The sequence below is a fragment of the Magnolia sinica genome, chromosome 2 (assembly GCF_029962835.1).
Source record: "Magnolia sinica isolate HGM2019 chromosome 2, MsV1, whole genome shotgun sequence".
Lineage (NCBI taxonomy): Eukaryota > Viridiplantae > Streptophyta > Magnoliopsida > Magnoliales > Magnoliaceae > Magnolia > Magnolia sinica.
Genome location: NC_080574.1, coordinates 133,146,790 through 133,166,906, shown reverse-complemented (window position 1 = coordinate 133,166,906; position 20,117 = coordinate 133,146,790). Strand labels below are relative to the sequence as shown.

The 20,117-nt window shown below is 40.0% G+C and overlaps 1 protein-coding gene across 3 annotated transcripts; it reads left to right on the top strand.

Annotated features, from left to right (window-relative positions):
• Positions 1-6,881: 6,881 nt before the first annotated feature.
• On the top strand, positions 6,882-15,358 carry LOC131237714 (protein DETOXIFICATION 16-like). Of its 3 annotated transcripts, XM_058235645.1 has the most exons (9): positions 6,882-7,206; positions 10,243-10,350; positions 10,513-10,787; positions 11,641-11,727; positions 11,858-11,914; positions 12,033-12,271; positions 12,843-12,961; positions 14,025-14,111; positions 15,079-15,358. In XM_058235645.1, exons 1-9 carry the CDS (start codon positions 6,931-6,933, stop codon positions 15,130-15,132), a joined length of 1,302 nt encoding a protein of 433 aa, XP_058091628.1. In that variant the 5' UTR covers positions 6,882-6,930; the 3' UTR covers positions 15,133-15,358. The 3 variants fall into 3 exon arrangements, with proteins under 3 accessions (XP_058091628.1, XP_058091626.1, XP_058091627.1); XM_058235643.1 differs by having other exon boundaries at positions 10,243-10,787; XM_058235644.1 differs by lacking the exon at positions 14,025-14,111 and having other exon boundaries at positions 10,243-10,787.
• Positions 15,359-20,117: the final 4,759 nt, after the last annotated feature.

Sequence of the window (20,117 nt, the reverse complement as noted above, 5' to 3'; positions counted from 1 at the left end):
CCTAGTTTAGGAGAGCTAGAGGATATGGATCCAGTTACTCCTCTCGTGGTACCTAATGACGGAGAGTAAGGTAAGGTGCAGAGGATGATGGAGTTCCTACAGAAGATGGACCGGGGGAGCAAATCCCACTTGATCTACCTGTTGAGCCACAGGTAAGGAGGTCATCTAGGGACAGACACCCGTCCAAGAGATACTCACCGCATAAGTACATTATTCTTACTGATGGGGGAGAGCCAGAAGATTATTCTGAGGCCCTAGCCGACAGTATAAGGGGGAGTGGTTGAAAGTTATGAAAGATGAGATGAAATCCTTGCATAGGAACCACACTTATGATATGGTGAAACTGCCTAAGGGCAAGAAAGCTCTGAGCAACAAGTGGGTGTTCAGAAAGAAGATTGAGCAGAAGAATTCACAAATGAGGTTTAATGCCAGACTTGTGGTGAAAGGATTTGGTTAGAGGAAAGGCATAGATTTCGAGGAAATATTCTCACCAGTGGTAAAGATGACATCCATACGAGTGTTGCTTGGGTTGGCGGCTAGCATGGATCTGGAGATAGAGCAGTTAGATATTAAAACTGTCTTTCTCCATGGTGACCTGGAAGAAGAGATCTACATGCACCAACCAGAGAGGTTCGAAGTCAATGGCAAATAGCATATGGTGTGTTAGTTAAGGAAGAGCTTGTATGGGCTGAAACAAGTTCCAAGGCAATGGTATACAAAGTTCGAATCGTTCATGTTAAAGCATAGGTATGACAGAATGGAGTCGGACCACTGTGTGTTCATGCGCAAGTTCTCAGATGGTGATTTCTTAGTTCTGCTATTATACGTTGATGACATACTTATCATGGGAAAAGACAACAAGAAGATTGACAGGCTGAAACATGAGTTGGGCAAGTCGTTTGTGATAAAAGACTTGGACCTAGCTAAACAGCTCCTAGGAATAGAGATAACCCGTGACAGAAGTAGGAAGAAGCTTTGGTTATCACAAGAGCGGTATATTGAGAAATTCTTAGAATGGTTCAATATGAATGTAGCGAAGCCTGTCAATACTCCACTGGATGGTCACTTCAGATTGAGCGACAGGCAGTGTCCTAAGACGAAGGCATAGGTAGATGAGATGTAGAAGATACTCTACACGTCAGTAGTAGGAAGTTTGATGTATGCTATGCTGTGCACGCGCCCAGACATAGCATATGCGGTTGGTGTCGTCAGCCGGTATCTTACTAATCCTGGCAAAGAACTATAGGCAACAGTGAAAAGGATATTAAGGTATCTAAAAGGCTCATCCAGGTTAAGCCTATGCTGTGGTGACAGAAAACTTGTGTTAGAGGGCTACACAGATGCAAATATAGCTGGTGACATAGACTCCAGGAAGTATACGCCGGGGTTCATGTTCACATTTGCAGGGGGAGCGGTCTTATAGCAGACCAAGCTATAGAAGGCTGTAGCATTGTCGACAACAGAGGCCGAGTACATTGCGGTTACAGAGGCATGTAAAGAGATGCTTTGGATGAAGAGGTTCCTATAAGAACTTGGCTTGAAGCAGGAGCAGCAAGTGGTCTATTACGATAGGCAAAGCGTTATACATGTGAGCAAGAATTCAAGTCAGCACTTCAAGTTGAAGCACATAGAGATTCGGTATCACTGGATCAAGGATACTTTAGAACAGAAGGTGTTACAGCTTGAGAAGGTCCACACGGACGACAATGGGTCAGACATGATGACCAAGGCATTACTCAAGAGCAAGTTTGAGGTTTATAGAAACCTAGCTAGCTTAAATAAGACGAATTCCTCCTGAATCAGAAAGGGGGAGATTTGATGGGTTTTCCTCCTCAGTTCAGAGGAGAGATAGTGCAGCCAGTTGAAAATCGGAGTGTTTCACCGCGCTGCTTGACTAGTCGAGTGGACTGCTCGACCAGTGGAGGGTCACTCGACTCAAAGTCCAGTGAGCTCAGTTTTCTGGTCTCGACCAGTCGAAGGCCTAGCTCGACCAGTCGAGTGAACAGTGCTCGACCAATCGAGACCCTGGCTCGACTAGTAGAGGGTTACACAGATTTGCGTGGATTTTGTGCGGACTGCGTAAATCGGAGGCGGTTTCGCAGAGATGCGAAAGCGAAGTTGCCAAAATTATAAATAGGGATCCCTAGGGCTTTTCTAGGGTATTGAGAATGCTTTCTAAAGCTATTGTGTTAAGGGGGTTTTCATGACCAAGGTGTGTGTGTGTGTGTGTGTGTGAGAGAGAGAGAGAGAGAGAGAGAAAGAGAGAAAGGGAGAGAGAGGAAGCTTGTGGAAGGGAGTTTTCGCAGTCGACGTCTCAATACTTCTACGTCCTCGTGATCGGTGATATCTCTTCATTTTTCATTATTCTCTTATTGTTTATCCACTCCTGTGTAAGTGAAGAAGGTTTGATCCAAGCGGTATGTGCTTGTGATCGGTTGTAACGTTTTACTTTATAGTAAATTGTTGCTCTGGACTAGGTCCCGTGATTTTTACCTCTTCAAGGGTTTTCCAAATAAAAATCTCATGTCATGTGGTTTATGCTTTGATTTATTTTATTGAGTTATTATCCCATAATTATGGTGTTTTGGGAGGCGAGATCCTAAGGTTTTTGTACAACGCCCCCAACATATGTGATCTTAAAAATAGGTTGGACAACAAATAATTACAGTGGACCTTATAAAGTTTTTTTTTTACGATGAGCATTCAATAACTACTGCTTATTGTGGTGTGGTACAATTAAGATTTGGATCTGCTTTTTTTTTGGCACATTGCATAAAATGGGCTGAAAAAACAGATAGATGGTTTAGATATTTAATAAATACATCTAACTGAGCCCCACGCTCAGGTCCTACTCCCTACCCACATCCCTGGATCGGGTTTCGGGTCTTAGAGTTGGGCAATCTTGACCCAATCCGATGGATCCAACCCAATCCAAATCAATCCGACGGCCTGGATCGGTGCGGATCGAGTAGGGCAGTCCAGATCCAAAAGCTTTTCAGGTTGAGTTCGGATCCATACCTATCCAGAATCCGATCCGATTGGATCCGATCCAGATCGGGTCTAGTATTTTTATTAATATATATTTACTTATTTACTATTTCACCCCTAAGGTATATATATTACTTTTACCTTTTTTTACCCTACCCTTTTTACTCCCTTTCTACCCGCACCCGAACGAGCCCCGAACCTTAAATCCCCAAAATCCCTACCCGCTAATAAATTTCTTCCATATGCTCTAGCCGTCGCTACTCAAGATTCCTTCATTCTTGGTAGAGTTTGTAACGTCTATTGTGAAGGTTGGTCTGAGTTGATTAGAGCTAATGCAACTTGCAAAATAGAGAGAGATTAAATGGATCCTTACTCTTGCTCGGGTGGTAGACTCTCAGGAGTTTCAACACCCGGTCAAGGGTTCGAGTATCCATAGGTGGTGAAATTCCACTAACGTGCGTGTGTGGGGTGTGCGTGTGTGTGTAAAAACAAAAAAAAAAACAAAAAAAAACAAAAAAAAACAAAAAAAAATAAAGAGAGAGAGAGAGAGAGAGAGAGAGAGAGAGAGAGAGAGATTAAATGAGAATATAAATAATGAGGATCTAATTGTAATTAAGTCATTTTTTTCTTTTGGGTTTTCAAGCATGTCTAAATCCTGCTATGTGATTGTTGCACAGGCAACTCACAAAAAAAGTAAGAAAGTATTGCCCTTCTACAACATGCCAGAGTTCAAATCATGGAAGGAAGGCTTAGGAGAAAATGTCAAAGACTGGTCTACCAAGTACTACAAGATCTATTGTATTTATATTAACTCGAAACAGATCCTAATGTGATGATTTCATTTTCATTCAGAGATTCATTTTCTGCTATAAGAGTTGTTCATCATGTTATTAATATACATGTGCACATACAAGATCTTGGGGGCATTCTTCCAATATGGTCCCCATGTTGAAAATCAGTGATTTTTCAAAATAAAAAGAAAATTTTGAAATTTTCAAAATTTTGGGATTTGCCGCCAAAACGCTTTTCCGAAAATTTCAAATCCAAAAGTGCGGTGTGTGCTTTGTCCCACATCGGAAATGGTTGAAATCCTTTTGTGGTTTATATGTGGACTTGTGAAGAGTATTCTTACTTGGAGTTTTTGGAGGAGGTGATGTTCGGGCTGCTTGTTCTAGTGCGTAGCACTGGAACACACACATCCGCGTGCTCGGGCTTGGGCTCGGGCATGGGCACTGGCATGGGCAGTGTGGCTGTAGTGGCGCTAGATGGCGTACTTTGCACTTGACGGACCAGGATGATCCATTGGTCAGGTCTTCTGATCTGATGACCAGAAGCATCTGGGATTAATTGACAATGGCCAGAAACATTTTCAAACGTTCTGGACCATTGAATACCACACAGCAACGGTGCTATACCTGATGCCTATATAAACTGGACCATTCCAGTCTGATTTCATCATCTCAACACACCATCCCATCAAATCAAATACGATCCATATATCCATCATAGAATACTCTGATCATCTCTACCGTCTAAGTCTACCAGAAAAGATCTGCTGCGTTAAAACTGTTCCACAGTGGACCTATCATGATTGCTGCATGTTGGATCCAGATAAGGCCTGTCTTATCCTAGAAGCAATTCACCTGTAACCCATCAGCAATTGATAAGGGGGCGAATCATGCTTTAAGGACAGCGTATTTTATAAGTGATTCAACCTAGTGAAATATTTTATTTTTGATTTAATTTTTATATTTTCGATGTATCCAAACGTAAATTCCCAACACCCCACAATTTATATGCCTTTATCTGAAAATCTGGCTGTTCTAGTCATTAGGTGAGTCATAGGTCTTGATCAGGATTCTTTAAAACCATCCATTTTTTTTTTAATTTTTTCAAATAAATAAATAAATATGGACCGATTCGACTCGGTTTTTCTGACCGAGTCGGACTCCGATTGGATCCAGCAATGTATATTTCGGATCGGTTCAAGCCAGGTGACCCGGACTTGGTTCCAGATCGGATCGAGTTCGGGTCAGGCCATTGAGATTTTAGATTGGATTGAGTTAGACCCAATCCGATCCGACCTGGACCAATGCCCAGCTCTACCGGGTCGTAGCGAAGTCACCTGTAACGGGTGAAGCTTCGGATGGTACATGTTAAATCCCTGCTGTTTTATGTGGTGTGGTCCCCTTGAGATTTCGATCCTTTCCATTTTTGGGCTCAAGCCTTAAATGGATCTAACCAAATGGAAGGAGGACTTGAACATAACGCATGCATCATGGTGGGCCTACAGAACTTGGTGATGCCAACACACCACATCATGCATCTGCTTCACAGCTCGCATTAATTAACATAACAGTAAGGAATGAACGTCCACTGTTGAAAGAGTTGTGGGGATATAGAAGTTTTGAATCACGTTAATATTTTTATGGTTACAGTTGAGGATCCAAGGCGTTTCAAAGGCAAGTGTTTCTCTATTCACATTTTTTTCATTGTGTGGCCCATTTGTGTTTTCATTCTGCCTCATTTTTAGCTCTATCTTGACATGGGCTACCAAATCGGATGAACGGATGGATGTTTCACAATCATTACGGTGGGCCTCACATGATGTATGTGTGTTATATACAAACAGTCTATACATTTGGCGACGTCGGTTTAGGGCTTTAAACAAAAAATTGAGATATTCAAATGTCAAGTGGACCACACCACAGAAACCAGGGGGAATTGAATGTCTACCATTCAAAACTTATTGGGGTCAAAGAAGTTCTAGATGAATCTGATGTTTGTGTTTTCCTTCATCATCTAGATCCGTTTTACCTTTTGAATAAGTCTCGATGGTAAATAAACATCATGGTGGGCTCTAGGAAGGTCTCAATGGTGGGAATCATTGTCTCCACTACTTTTTGTCATCCGGTCCAATTGAGCTTTGGATATGCCTTATTTTTGGTCTGATGCCCTAAAATGATATCGCAAAAATGGATTGACGGCGTGGATATAAGACATACATCATGGTGGGGCCCACGGAACTTAGTGACGCCGACACACCTGTGTGGCACGCGGCACAATCCGCATGTCATACATATGGGTATATTGTCGTCGTCGTCGTCTTCTTCTCTCTAGTCTCTCTCCTTGTGGAGAGAGCGTAAGAAAGAAAGAGAAGAGTGCAAGCAATTTACGTTTGGATACACCGAAAATACAAAAATAAATAGAAATAAAATATTTCAATAGGCTGAATCACATATAAAATACGTTGTCCTTAAAGCATGATTCGCCCCCTTATTAACTGCTGATGGGTTATAGGCAAATTGCTTCCAAGATTAGACAAACCTTATCTGTACAACAACCACGATAGGTCCACCGTGGAACAATTTTAACACAGCAAATTTCTTCTGGCAGACTCAGACGGTGGAGATGTTTTAAATATTTTAGAGTGGAGCTATGGATCACATCTGATTTGATGAGAGAGATGATGTGTTGAGATGATGAAATCGGACTGGAATAGTCTAGTTTATATAGGCATCAGGTATAGTACCATTGCTATGTGGTATTCAATGGTCCAGAAAAGTGTAAAGTGCGCTATCTAGCGCCACTACAATCACACTGCCCATGCCCGTGCCCGAGATCGAGCGCGCGCGTGTGTACACACTGGAACACGCAGCTCATGTTTCATCTCCTCCAAAAACTCCAAGTACGAATACTCTTCACAAGTCCACATATAAACTACAAAAGTTTTCTTCACATTTCTGATGTGAGACAAAACACACACACATTGCACTTTTTTTAATTCAAAAAATTCAAAAAACATTTTGGCGGGAAAATCCCAAAAATTTGAAAAATTCAAATTTTCATTTTTATTATTTTAAAAAGCACTGATTTTCAACAAAGAGAAGAGAGAGAGAGAGAGAGAGAGAGAGAGAGAGAGAGAGAGAGAGAGAGAGAGAGATGGAAGGAGATGAAGCTGGCCCATCATCTCTCCAATCTCCTCTTCTTCAAAGCTGCTCTGAAAAGGGCATTGAATTGGAAGGCGGTAGGAAGAGAGAGATATTAGGAGAAATAAAGAAGCAGGTGCTTTTGTGTGGGCCTTTGATAGTAATTAACCTTTTACAGTTCAGTTTGAGGATGATATCAGTGATGTTTGTGGGCCACCTTGGTGAGCTCTCTCTATCCAGTGCTTCCATGGCCACTTCCTTTGGTGGGGTCACTGGTTTTAGCTTACTGGTATGTTGGTCCCTTTCCATTTTCTCCTCAACTGTTTTTATTGCGTGATCTGGACCGTCCATTTTCTCCGGACTCAGGCCAGCCAGCTACATTCACACTCACTTGGGTTATCCTAACCATTTAATTGATGGCTTGTGAAACGGATGGCTAGAAGTAATTACAGAATAAATGGTCCATTCATCAAACTGGATTGTTCCTCTGTAAGACCATGCCATTGATTGGCTGAGTCTCTGAAGAATTGAATCATTTCGATCCGACAATCCTAACCATCTGATTAGTGCCTTGGAGAATGCATGGTTTGGATGGTTAGGGTCATTGCAAGTTTTGTTGTGCAAACATCAGGTGGGTCCCATCTAGATGAGAAGATCAGGAGCGGATTAGGCGTGGTCCTTACCGTGGGGCCCACCTTGATGTATGTATTCTATATCCAAACCGTCCATCCGTTTTTCCAGATTAATTTAGGACATTAGCCCAAAAATGAAGCAGATCCAATTCTCGGGTGGACCATACCATAGGAAATGGTGGTGATTGACCATTAATGGGCTACAAGGGTTTTTGATCAAGCTGATAATTGTTTTTTTTCCTTCATACATGTTTATGTGCCCTTATCAACAGGTTGGATGGCAAATAAACATTACTGAAACGTTACAGTGGGCCCTATGAAATTTTTAATGGTAGTGTGTTCAATCACCACTATTTCCTATGGTGGCTCATGCCCTCAAAAATCTGGAAAAATGAATGGATAGCATGGATGTAGAATACATACATCAAGGTGGGCCCCACGGTAAGGACCACACTGTCTTGGGTGAGGCTGGGCCACACCTAATCCGCTCCCGAGAAGATCAGGCAATTCACCTCATCGAGTGCCCCCGGCCTGCACCTGTTAGAGAACAATGTGCAATTAAAAAAATTGCCAACAGTCCATTTCAACCTGCACTGTGGCCTACCTGATGAATGGACCAGCTGGCTGATTTTTGGGCCAGGTCATATAGATGGCAGGCCCTAGTTGATGTATGCAATATGGCTGCCTGAGGGGAACTTTGGCTTCATAAAACTCTTGTAACAGAAACTGGTTTTCAGCAATCAAATTCAATGTTATAGATTGATTAAATCAGAATGGTTTTTTGGTGAACAAAAGATAATTAGGCTGCGTTTGGATGCATTATTGAATTGAATTCCAATTAAGCGGTTTGAGAGAGTGGAAATGGCGAAATTGAATTTGCTTAGATCGATATCAAAGGAATTTAATTGTCTTTGCTTTCATGTTGAACTTGAAAGGGAATACTAGGTAAATTCTATTTTCTCCTATCCTCTCTTTCATTTGAACTAATTATTTCAATTCAACTTGGTATTAATCCACGGCCAAGGTTGTGTTTGGATGCACAAGTGCGGCAAATCTCGAACATTCAATTCAGTCGAGAGGAAATGCTGAAATTTTAATGATATTGCCCATTGTTTGTATCCACAATCTCCGGTTGTGTTGTTTTCATGAGTTTAGGAATCTATCTATATGTATCTCTTTTTTCTTCAAAAACACTCTTCTCCCCTTCATCGTTTTCGGTGTTCTAAGTTCGACTTGAAAGTAGAGCAACTCTGATTTTGGAGCTTACTCCCTCGATGTGAATGCTAGTGAAGGTAACTACAATTTGGTTATTGTGACTTTATTAGACTAATTATTGCAATTCAATTTGATAGCGAATCCAAATGCTCCCTCAAGGTTTTCGAAGTGACTTCATCATTTCGAAACTCTTTAAATCTCAATGTCATTGTTTTCTAATTTTTGGGGAGCCTACCAGGCCACACAGGCTTCCACAAAACCAGATTGGATCTAGCCGTTAGATGCTGAATATGGGCATGCCAGTGTGGCTCACTTTGTTAATGATCATGTATACACAATTTCAGCTAGTTGCACCTTCACATGTCAAGAAGTGTAGTTGTATTGGAGGTATCCGTTACTATGGAGACTTGGGGATTAAGGACTCTTGATGGGTTTGGGATTCTCACAGACCACCATATATGCAAGTCTCTGTCTCCACTCTCCTCTCACCTTTTGCAAGACATTCCCCTCACCAACTTGCAACTCAAGGGAGAGTGCAGAGAGGAAGATCAAAGCTCTCATCTTGTGATGGCATTGCTAGCAACATTTTCAGGTATGAGTTTGTGGTGGACAAAGGAGAATTATTCTTTCAAATGCCACACAAAATCATTGATATTAAAAACGAATCCTCACTTATTGTTTAATAAGATCCAGGGTGTGTGATTGAACTGAATCGCAATTCATTCCGGTAATTGTGAATTGAATTGCAATCCGTTCAAATCATTATAGAGGGCAGAACCAAAGTGCTGACACCATTTTAATCCATCACAACCAAACACCTAATTATGGTTCCATGTGCTTCGAATAATTTCAATTTACTGACTAGTTCCCTTCATGGATGAAGTGGTGGTAGACACGCTTTGATTTGCAATTCAATTTTATTGAAAATCCTAATGCACCCTCACTTCTTTTTTTCTTTTTTCTTTTTCCTTTTTATTTTTAAAATGAGAAAATCAGATTTCTATAACTCTGCCCTATGTTCAATGTCACAAAACCTTGGATTCACTCTACAATTCTCATTTTTACCAAATTTCAGCTATTTTTATTCTAAATTAGATCATATAGTTTATAAACATGTCACTAATGGCATCCATTTCATGGGCCACCGTATGGATGGGCAGTAGTCGAAACACATGTATCTTGTCATCTGGGGGACATTTAGATCATAAGTTACTTAAGATAAGCTATTTATGCCTTAAGTAGCTTATCTTGATTTTTACTTATTAAACTGAAGTGATTAAGTAACTTTAAATAAATAAAAAAAAACTATTTATAATTGATAATAAACCAAACCTACTTATCTCAAATAAGTTACTAATTTACTACTGTAAGTAGAAAAAGTAACTTATTTGGTGGTATCCAAACGGGCCCTTAGTTTCTCAATCCATCAGCATTTATGAATGCTTAATCTGTCTCATTCTTTTTTTTCTTCTCATCAGATGGGAATGGGAAGTGCATTGGATACGTTGTGTGGGCAGGCATACGGAGCTGAACAGTATCATATGCTTGGCATTCACATGCAGAGGGCGATGGTTGTCCTAACAATTGTAAGCATTCCCATTTCTTTCATTTGGGCCTACACGGGCCGAATTCTCGTGGCCCTTGGACAGGATCCTATGATATCGATGGAAGCCGGTCTGTATGCTCGTTGGATGGTACCGAGCATTTTCGCTTATGGTCTCCTTCAATGCCATGTTCGTTTCCTACAGACCCAAAACAATGTCACTCCAATGATGATAAGCACTGGAATCACAGTTCTACTACACATTGTCGTGTGTTGGGTTTTGGTATTCAAATCCGGCCTTGGAAACAGAGGGGCCGCCTTGGCGATTGGCATCTCTTATTGGGTCAATGTGGCCTTGTTGGCGATTTATGTGAACTTCTCCTCTGCTTGCAAGAAGACTTGGACTGGTTTATCAAAGGAGGCCTTGAATGATACTCTCAACTTCCTAAGACTCGCTGTTCCTTCAGCTCTTATGGTTTGGTAAGGGAAATACCACTGTTGCAATCAGGCTGTGTTTGGATGTTCAATTGTATTGAATCCACATTAGTTTCCGATTCAATAAAGAGTAGATGACCAAAATGGTGCTAGCGCCACTCAATTAGTAATAAGGGACTAGCACCCAAATTGCAGTAGTTGTCGTTTTAACTTCACTTAAAATACACAAAATTGCAATTTGGGGTTTGGTTATCATCTTCAGTTAAAATCTGCACAATCCTTACTAAGTCACCTTGGTCATTTCCTATATAATGAATTGAATGAATGGGGAATGATCACATGCGTTCGAACTGTCTGGGGCCCATCCAGCAAATTATCCCTATCAAAAACTTAGGGGGGACACACCACAGGGAGCAATGTACAGTCATGCCTAAAACCTACATGTATTCACTTCTTGTTGTCCACCTAAAATCTAGATTGGCTTGAGTTTCAGTGGGCCTCTTCATCCTAGTGGCATGCACCTGATTGACACAACGCATAATACAGTGGCCCCACGTCCCAGCGGGAAGCTTCTACAGTGGGCATCCCCATACCTGATGTCCCCCATTTTTCCCTTTGGTGTGACCCACATGAATTACAGATGAGGCTGGATTTTGGTATCTAGGCATAACATTGGGGGAGGGGGGGTGCACATCTAATGGATGAGTTGGATTGCACTCAAAATCATGGTGGGCCCCACACAGCTCTAACACATGGTAATTACCATATGAACAAACAATGTGATTATTCCCCTGAATGAATTCCAAGTTCAATTGATCATCCATACTCAGCATTAAGAATATACACTATTTTGATGCCGACGTATATGCAATGAACATTTCTCCGCAACTGGATGCAGCTTGGAGGTCTGGTCGTTTGAGATGATTGTTCTCTTATCTGGTCTTCTTCCTAATCCAAAGCTCGAAACATCAGTCCTATCAATAAGGTAAAAATAGCCATTTGATTGTAGAATTTGCCATTCGATTATTTGCAGTTGTCCACTCCATCAATTGCAACTTTGTAAATATGACTTTCAATTTCTAGTCCGTCACACTAACTGTCAACTCCAACCCCAGCCTTAACACATCTTCGATGGCCTACATGATCCCATTTGGTCTCAGCAGTGCAGTCAGGTAAGTAGATTAGAATGCCAGATTGGTGTTTGGATGCCCAACTTAACTGAATTGCAATTTATTCAATCCATTATGAAGGAAACATCCAAAGTGGTGAGTTCATGTGTTCTGCTTTCAGTACAAGAGTTTCAAATGAATTGGGCGCCGGGCGTCCACAAGCTGCATGCTTAGCGGTATGTGTTGTGGTATTCATGGCCATTTCACTAGGTGCAGTTGTAGGGCTAGCCACAATCTTGGTGGGCAACATTTGGGGTTATGTATATAGCAATGAGGTAGAAGTGGTGAAATATTTAGCGACCTTGATGCCAACAGTTGCGCTCTCGGTCTTCATGGATGGAATCCAATGCGTGCTTTCAGGTCTGATTACTTTCCGGATGGTTGTTATTGATTGACATAAACATCTTAGTCCGCAATTTCTGTAATCACCCTACAGCACTTAGATAACTGTGTCATTTTGCAAATTTCATTTTTCTTAAACTAATCATTGTTATTTTTTATTTCTTCGCAATTAGCTATGGATTTGCTTTGATTTTTATCCACATAACCATAGTTCAAAAACCCAAAACCCAAATCAACTCAATGTCACCCAGTTGAGTTGACCTGGAGTCCTGACTCAATATTTAAACATGGTTTCATGAATCATCATAGGAATGTATTTGGATATTGCATTAGAAACAAATAAACCCAAGATTTACCATATTGTTCAGAAAATGAATCTGAATAAACCCTTTTTCTTTTTCGCAATTTAATTAGCTGAAGTTGTAAGAAGTGACTGCACTTGCAATTCAACTGAGTCGATTCAGTGTGTTCTAGATTTATGCACATGACAATCGTATTTATAGTAGCTTTTAGTCATTTCCATTTTCATATTTATGAAGATTTTTCAATTTGTATCAGTCATGGACTTATAAAATATTTAATCATTTAGGAACTGCTAGAGGATGCGGGTGGCAAAAGATCGGCGCTCTCATTAACTTTGGAGCTTACTACATCGTGGGCATTCCAACTGCTGTTCTCTTGGCTCTCGTCTTCCATGTTGGAGGAAAGGTGAGCTTCCATCTTTCATGGCTATATTGTGTTGGAATATTTGGTTGAATCAAGTAGGTTATTAAAACTGAAAACAAAAAAGAAAATAAAAGAAATCAGATAGAAGACTTATAGAGTTAGAGTTGAGGCGTTACGTGAGTCACTCAGCTTAAAATAAAATTTGCTCCCCTTGGACAGTGTCCCAAGTGCCACAGGTTTCCGAAGTAATCAACCTCCAGGATACAACGACTATGACCCAGTCCCAGCAATGCACTCACTATACCTCAGGCTCGAACAACTTGCAATTTAACCCAAAAGTGGTGAGTTGACTTAGCGGCAAACTTAGCAACCATTTAGAACAAAAAAAAAAAAAAAAAAGCAAAAGCAACAAAGAGAGTTTTTCATAGGAGAGCATAAAATTATTTTCGTGATTTGCAAAGTGGAATGGAAGTCCTTATATAGATTTTGAAGTGGTGCATTAAGCACCCTTTCGAAAGGATTTGCAGACACATCTCTTTCTTTCAAAACAAAGGCTTGGCTCTGCTCGGCTCGGCACAGCATGCACATGTGTTGCCTACAGCATAGAATAGAGCTAATGGCATAGCCCTCCATAGTACCAAATTCACATGCCCCCTAAATAGGGCTCAAGCCACAGGGTGAAAAGCACATCTTATATACGTGAGAAATTCCTTAGGCAAATCCGATGTGGGACAAAACCCACAACACAAAAGCAAATCAAATTTCAAATTTTTGAGAGAAACCAAAAAGATTTGCTAATTCAATAGACAAACAGACATCCCAACACATGAGAATGTGGCACACGTGCTACATCTAGGTTGTGCATCAGGTAGACCACCCCAATACGATCTCACTGGTCGTATAAAAAAAATAGGTTGATTCAAAAAGTGGCAAGCACATGTGCTGAATATCACTCAATGATTGGATCTATGTGATCTTTGAGCCAATGCATCCACATAGTGGGGCCCATTGGCATGCGCCGCAACATGTAGAATTAGTATTTTTAGTGGGTGTGCGAAGCAATATCTATTCTTAATGTTACCTTTGTTGAAATTGCTGTAATCAGGGCCTTTGGATGGGGATCATATGTGCACTTTTCGTGCAGATAGTGTTACTTACAGCAATAACACTCCGCACTAATTGGGATCAAGAGGTAAGTGATTTCTTTCTAAATAAGAACCGAAAGGAAAATGAATTTTACTATAATTAGGTTTCCTCACAAGAGCTCTCACATGAGTACATGATATTGGGACCATCTTTGTTACTTTGACATGTTCAAACTACAATATTGAACCGAACAACTATAATTGTTCAATGAGGTTGAGTTCTCTATTTGGTCTGAACTAGGAAGTTCGGAACCTACTTTGTAGATGTGGGGCCCATGGTGGCTTTATCCGAGCCATTGATCTTACAAGTTACAGGCCCCATCATGGATAGACCATTCCCCCCAAATCTCCCAAATTGGAACATCCTAGCCATGAAATATTTGGCCTTTTCCACCATTGAATGTTGTTTGTTCATGCATTTCTTTTTTACCATATATTTGCATGCCAACAATGGGAAGGTTAGAGTTGACCAATTGAGAGGATATTCGGGGAATGGTCCATCCATGGGAACGATCAGATCAATAGAGATCAACCATATGCCCAACATCTACAAACTAAGTTCTGAAACAGGAAGTTCCTGTTCGAAACAAAGAGGGAACTAGGCCTCTTGTTCAATTAAGTGGAAATGAAAAAATTGCAATTGCCTCTTTTCAGTGTTCACATGTAGGGACTAGATCCAAATTGCAATTTTGTTGTTTCCAAGTTTTTTTTTTTTTGATTTTATTTATTTATTTATTTTACACACGCATTCACACCCACACACTCACATCACGCCACAGTGGGATTTCACCACAATGGGTATGCCACAGTGGGATTTCAACACAATGGGTACTTGAACCCATAACCTCGTGTTGAAACTCTTGTGAGTCTACCACCGAGGCATGAGTAAGGACCCTTGTTACTTCCAAGTTGGATTTAAAAAGAATGTAATTATGATTCCTTCATATACATGAAATAACCTTAAACAATGCACATTTTGTTTTTCTTTCTTGCTTTTTTCTTCTTTCTCAACAGGCAAGGAAGGCTAAGGATAGAGTTAACAACTCTAGCATCCCAATAAACACATGATATGAAAGCTAAGATCCTTCCAACAGAGTTGATGATGTGGTAGTCCTCTCTTTTGCTCTCTTCTTTTTCTTTTCTTGTCTTTTATGTTCTTTGTTCTAATTCATCAACTACCTACTTCTCTCCCTCAACAATGTATGTTAAATGCGTCTTTTCAGTTGTTTGATAGGCTCCTAAAATAAATAAATCTTAAATTGGACTAATTTCAACCCTTTCTCCGTTTGATAGTCCTCTCCTTTTTTCTTTTTTCTTTTTGTCCTCTCTCTCTCTCTCTCTCTCTCTCTCTCTCTCTCTCTCTCTCTCTCTCTCTCTCTCTCTCTCTCTCTTCCCCTAATTCAATAGCTGCTAATGTTATGTAAAATGAATCTTTTCATAAAGAAATTTTCATATTGGAATATTTCAACCCTTCATTTCACTCCTCTAAACATGGATTGTCCATCAGTCATTTTGTGGGCTTAGGGCATGTTTGGTAAAACTTATTTTCAGCACTTATCAGTGAAAGGAAGCCAAGGGAACTCCTAGTGTCTGATGAAACTCAAAAAAATGATTAGTCCGGCAAAGCCAACTAGTTGGGTCGTCACTGCCATTCAACTAGAGTTTTGGAAGGTAGGACCCGGTGGACCCCAGCTGACTTGCCCCATTATGGGCGTTAAAGCCACCGACTATGCCGATGTAGTTGTGAGAAGTTTCACCTTGTTCCACACGTGGTGCGAACAGTTGGTCGAATCGGGTGTTCATGGCTGCAAATAACTCATCAAGCTCCTTGAATTGGCGCTCTTGGCCTGATTACAAAGAACCCACCTCATCTTCTAATCTTCAAATGTGTTGGACCTAGGCCAATGGGGCCAACTAGTGAGCAATCACTAGTGAGTACGTCCCATGTTTCTTCTGGCTTTTTCCTTTTCTGTTATATTTCAAATTCAACTTTGAATTGATTTATAATAGGAGATAGGGATAAGACCAGATGATATAGTCTCATCCAAAACTCTTATGCCTTCCTATAAAATGGATGAGACTCTCTCTCGTTAAATGCATCATAAGAAATACTGAGAGTATACGAAGAGAGATATAGTGTGCACAATAGTCTGTCCATTTTGGCTTGTCCTTGGAACGATCTAATCCATAGATCACAATCCGGGGCCACTTATACCGTAGGATCAGAGGTGTGAATAGATCCATCTACTCCAGTAGTAGATAGGCAGGTCGTTGGAGCGTCAATATTCTGCTTTGTGAGGGTTCCAAAACTCAACAAGACATGTGAGTCTTAACACGAGGTATGTGTTGTATCCAAACCATCCATCCATCTGGCAAAAGATATAATTATCAAGTGGGCCACATGGATGTACGGCATGGATAAACCACATACATTTGAAGTTGGCCCAAAACAGTTTACTCGGTACAAAAAACTACCAGTTACATGTCACCTGTGGCAATGTGGCACATGTACATGAAATATATTCCACCCATACGATACCACTCTTTATTGATGTGCACTTGAATTGGCTGATGTACACACGTGTTGGCTGTTGTACACACACTCAGCTATATACACGTATTGGCTAATGTACACACGTGTTGGCTGATGTGCATGTGGGCTCATCAGCCACACGTGTTGGCTGTATGCTTATGTTATATATGGACCCTGGGATTGGCATACTGCTCAGGTTTTCAATTTTGTACAATTGGGTCCATTTTTCATTGATCTACACCGCTAAGATTGCTGGTCTCACTATCGATCTTCCCTGAAATAAATATATCCTAAATTGAATAATCCTATCATCTAATAAAATGAAGGGATTAGATTATTACATCAACTGGATTATGGACATATGGAATATACAATGTAGGGCCCATAATATCAACTGTTGGATCAATAAACTATGGTCCAGTTGCACTGTTGTGGTAACCCAAAACCCTACAGCTTTCTTGCAAGTAATATGTATATTTCTCTCTTTTTTTTTTACATGCACATGTATATGCATATGAATGTTGTTGTTTTCTTTATAACATTTTCTTCACTGTTGATCAAGAGATCATTAGTGATCGAAATGATCATCGACCATGATGATCAATATTGATGAAAGGATTCATTATCAATAATGATCATTAATGGTGATGATCGAATCTATCTCTAATGGACGTGATCACTAGTGAAAACTGAACTCTTTTCATATTTAAGCACTTTCTATATTTTTCTGATGATGATGTTTATATATCTGATATAATTAGGCTTGATATGTTTAGATCTAAGCCCCTCTTAATTTTTCATTGGAAAATATAAAACTTAGTGCTTAGATGCTCCCTATAGATAAAGGTTGTGCATAACCTGAGTGGGAGTTTATTCTCATCCACCAAATGATGCGTGCAATCAAGTAATGGAAGGTTGCAAGTTATACAATTATAATTTTATAAAAGCATCAATTTCATCTTAAAAAGAGAACTTGATTGTTTTACACCGCTCATTCGGGTATGTGGACTTTCAGATCTCGTTAAGATGTGTTGACAATTTTTATACTCTAAAATTTTATATAACACGTAGAAATGCTGATGATTAGTGTCAATACCTTAGATCATAACTAAGTAGTGATACTTATGCAATGTAGAGATGGCTACTAAAGCGTTAATTGCTGAACAGCTAAAAGGACAACATTTCGGTGGCAACAACTGCAAAGACTGGTCCGCACGGTGCGATGCCTTCTGGACGAGGACGACATATCACACACACTCGATGAAGTTCAAGAGGAACCCATATTGGCTGAAAACGAGAATTTACAAGAATATAATGTTGCGATGACTTCTTACAATAAGTGGCAAAAACAGAATCGTTCAGCTCGTAATGTCCTTCTTAGCACTGTGCACAAAGAACTCATACGTGCGTATGAAGTGCATGAAACTACTAAGGAAATCTAGGAAGCACTGACAAATGCCTATGCGCAGAAATCAGATGCGAGAGTTCGGGCAATGGAATTAGAATTCCAGGAGTATAGGATGCCTGTCGACTGCCCCATCAAAGATTATATCCGTAAAATAGAGCAAATGATAGGTGCCCTTAGGAATGTTGGGTGTAAATTGACTGAAAATCAAAAGATTATAACAATGCACCGTTCCTTGCCTGAATCTTGAGCCCAAATTAAAAGAATTCTGAATCATACTGATTCCATCACTACGTTCAGAAACTTTTGTGGCGACTTGGTACGTGAGATTGAAATGAATGCAATTTAGCCAAGTTCGGCCAAAGCCTTTGTAGCAGAGACCCATAAGAGGCAAGCTAACAAGAAACGGTTCAAAGTTCATAAGAATGCAAAAAAGAATAACTAAGAACGGAAAACCACAGTACCTCCTCCAAATCTCAAGAAGGGAAATGAAAAGAAGAAACAGAAAAAGATAAAAATAGTCTGCTTTGTCTGCGAAAATTTTGGTCATTATGCTCGGCAATGTGCCCATAAAAAGACGGTAATTTCTCAGTCACTAGATACTTTGTATGTAGGCGTTTGTTCTGAAATTCTTTCCATTGATACTATATCTAATGAGTGGATTTTGGACTCAGGCGCAACAAAGCAAGTGATATGGAGTCGTCGAGGACTCGAGGAATTTCGGACTATAGCTAAGGGAAGTTATAAGGTATATATGGGAAATAATGCTGTCGAAGACATACAAGGGATTGTCGTTTTCCATCTCCGTACGCACATAGGGCGAATAATAATCCTCCGTGATACTCTTTATGCACCGGGGATGTGTCGGAATTTAATTTCTATTTCTAGGTTATTATATAATGGTTTTGATATTCGATTTTCTGGGAAAAAAATTTCTTTGAGACAAAATAACCTCATCTCTGCATGGAAAAATTTAATTTCAAATTTATTTATTCTGGGCATAGATTATAATAATGTCTCTCTTGCTTTATCTGTTATGTCGAATGAAACTGTAGTATCTGAATTTCAAAAATGGCATGCGAGGTTAGGTCACATAGGAAAGGATCGCATGACAAGACTAGTACGTTTTAGTCTGTTAGACTCTTTATCCAAAGTTGATTTGTCATTTTGTGAACATTGTGTCCAGGAAGACTTCGAAAAAATCATTTTCCAAAGTGGCTAGGTCCAAGGGCACACTAGAGATAATCCGTTCAGATATTTATGGACCCTTTTAATGTACATGCCAGAAACGGATGTCAATACTTTGTCACTTTCATTGACGATTACTCGCGCTATGAATATGTGTATCTCATCTCACACAAATCTAAAGCTTTTGATTGTTTTCTTAAATATAAAACTGAGGTGAAAAATCAGCTTGAGAAAAAGATTAAAATCCTTCGATCTGATAGAGGTGGCGAGTATACATCTGAAATGTTTAAATTATATTGTGAAAACGTTGATATTGTTCGGCAGTACACAATGGTTTACACTCCACAACAAAATGGTGTTGCAGAGAAAAGGAATGGGACATTATTAGACATGGTTAGATCGATGATGGCATAATCCAATCTCTCTACCACATTCTAGGGAGACGCACTGTTAACAACCGTTTACGTCCATAATAAAATCTCATCCAAATCCATTCATAAGACTCCATATGAGATGTGGTCTGGGAGGACTCCTTCTCTAGCCAACCTATGCTCTTGGGGATCTTTAGGATATGTTTTGCTACCTATTCTGCATAGAGGTAAATTTGATAGTAAAACCATTGAATGCGTGTTCATTAGGTACCCTATGCATTTAAAGGGATATGTTCTAGTTTATGAGGACCATAGACGATGGATTGAGATAGAATCTCGAGACGTGACCTTTGTTGAAGATAGATACCCAAGCTGAATGAAGCAAAAGATTCAAATACAACTTTTTGAAATACCCGATGTATATCAGGAGAGTAGGAGTTATGCTTCTCAAGATGATGATGCTCCTATAATTCGTCAGGACAGTAGGAGGACATCTTAGCAGGCTTATAAGTTACGTCGAAGCGAAAGAGGATTGATTCCCCGAAGATACTTCGAT

Bases quoted from the DNA above. Each gene is read 5' to 3' on its own strand.
- LOC131237714 (XM_058235643.1), top strand. From the start codon at position 6,931: ATGGAAGGAGATGAAGCTGGCCCATCATCTCTCCAATCTCCTCTTCTT. The intron at 11,728-11,857 runs GTAAAAATAGCC...CTCCAACCCCAG, and splicing joins ACATCAGTCCTATCAATAAG to CCTTAACACATCTTCGATGG. The intron at 12,272-12,842 runs GTCTGATTACTT...TTAATCATTTAG, and splicing joins AATCCAATGCGTGCTTTCAG to GAACTGCTAGAGGATGCGGG.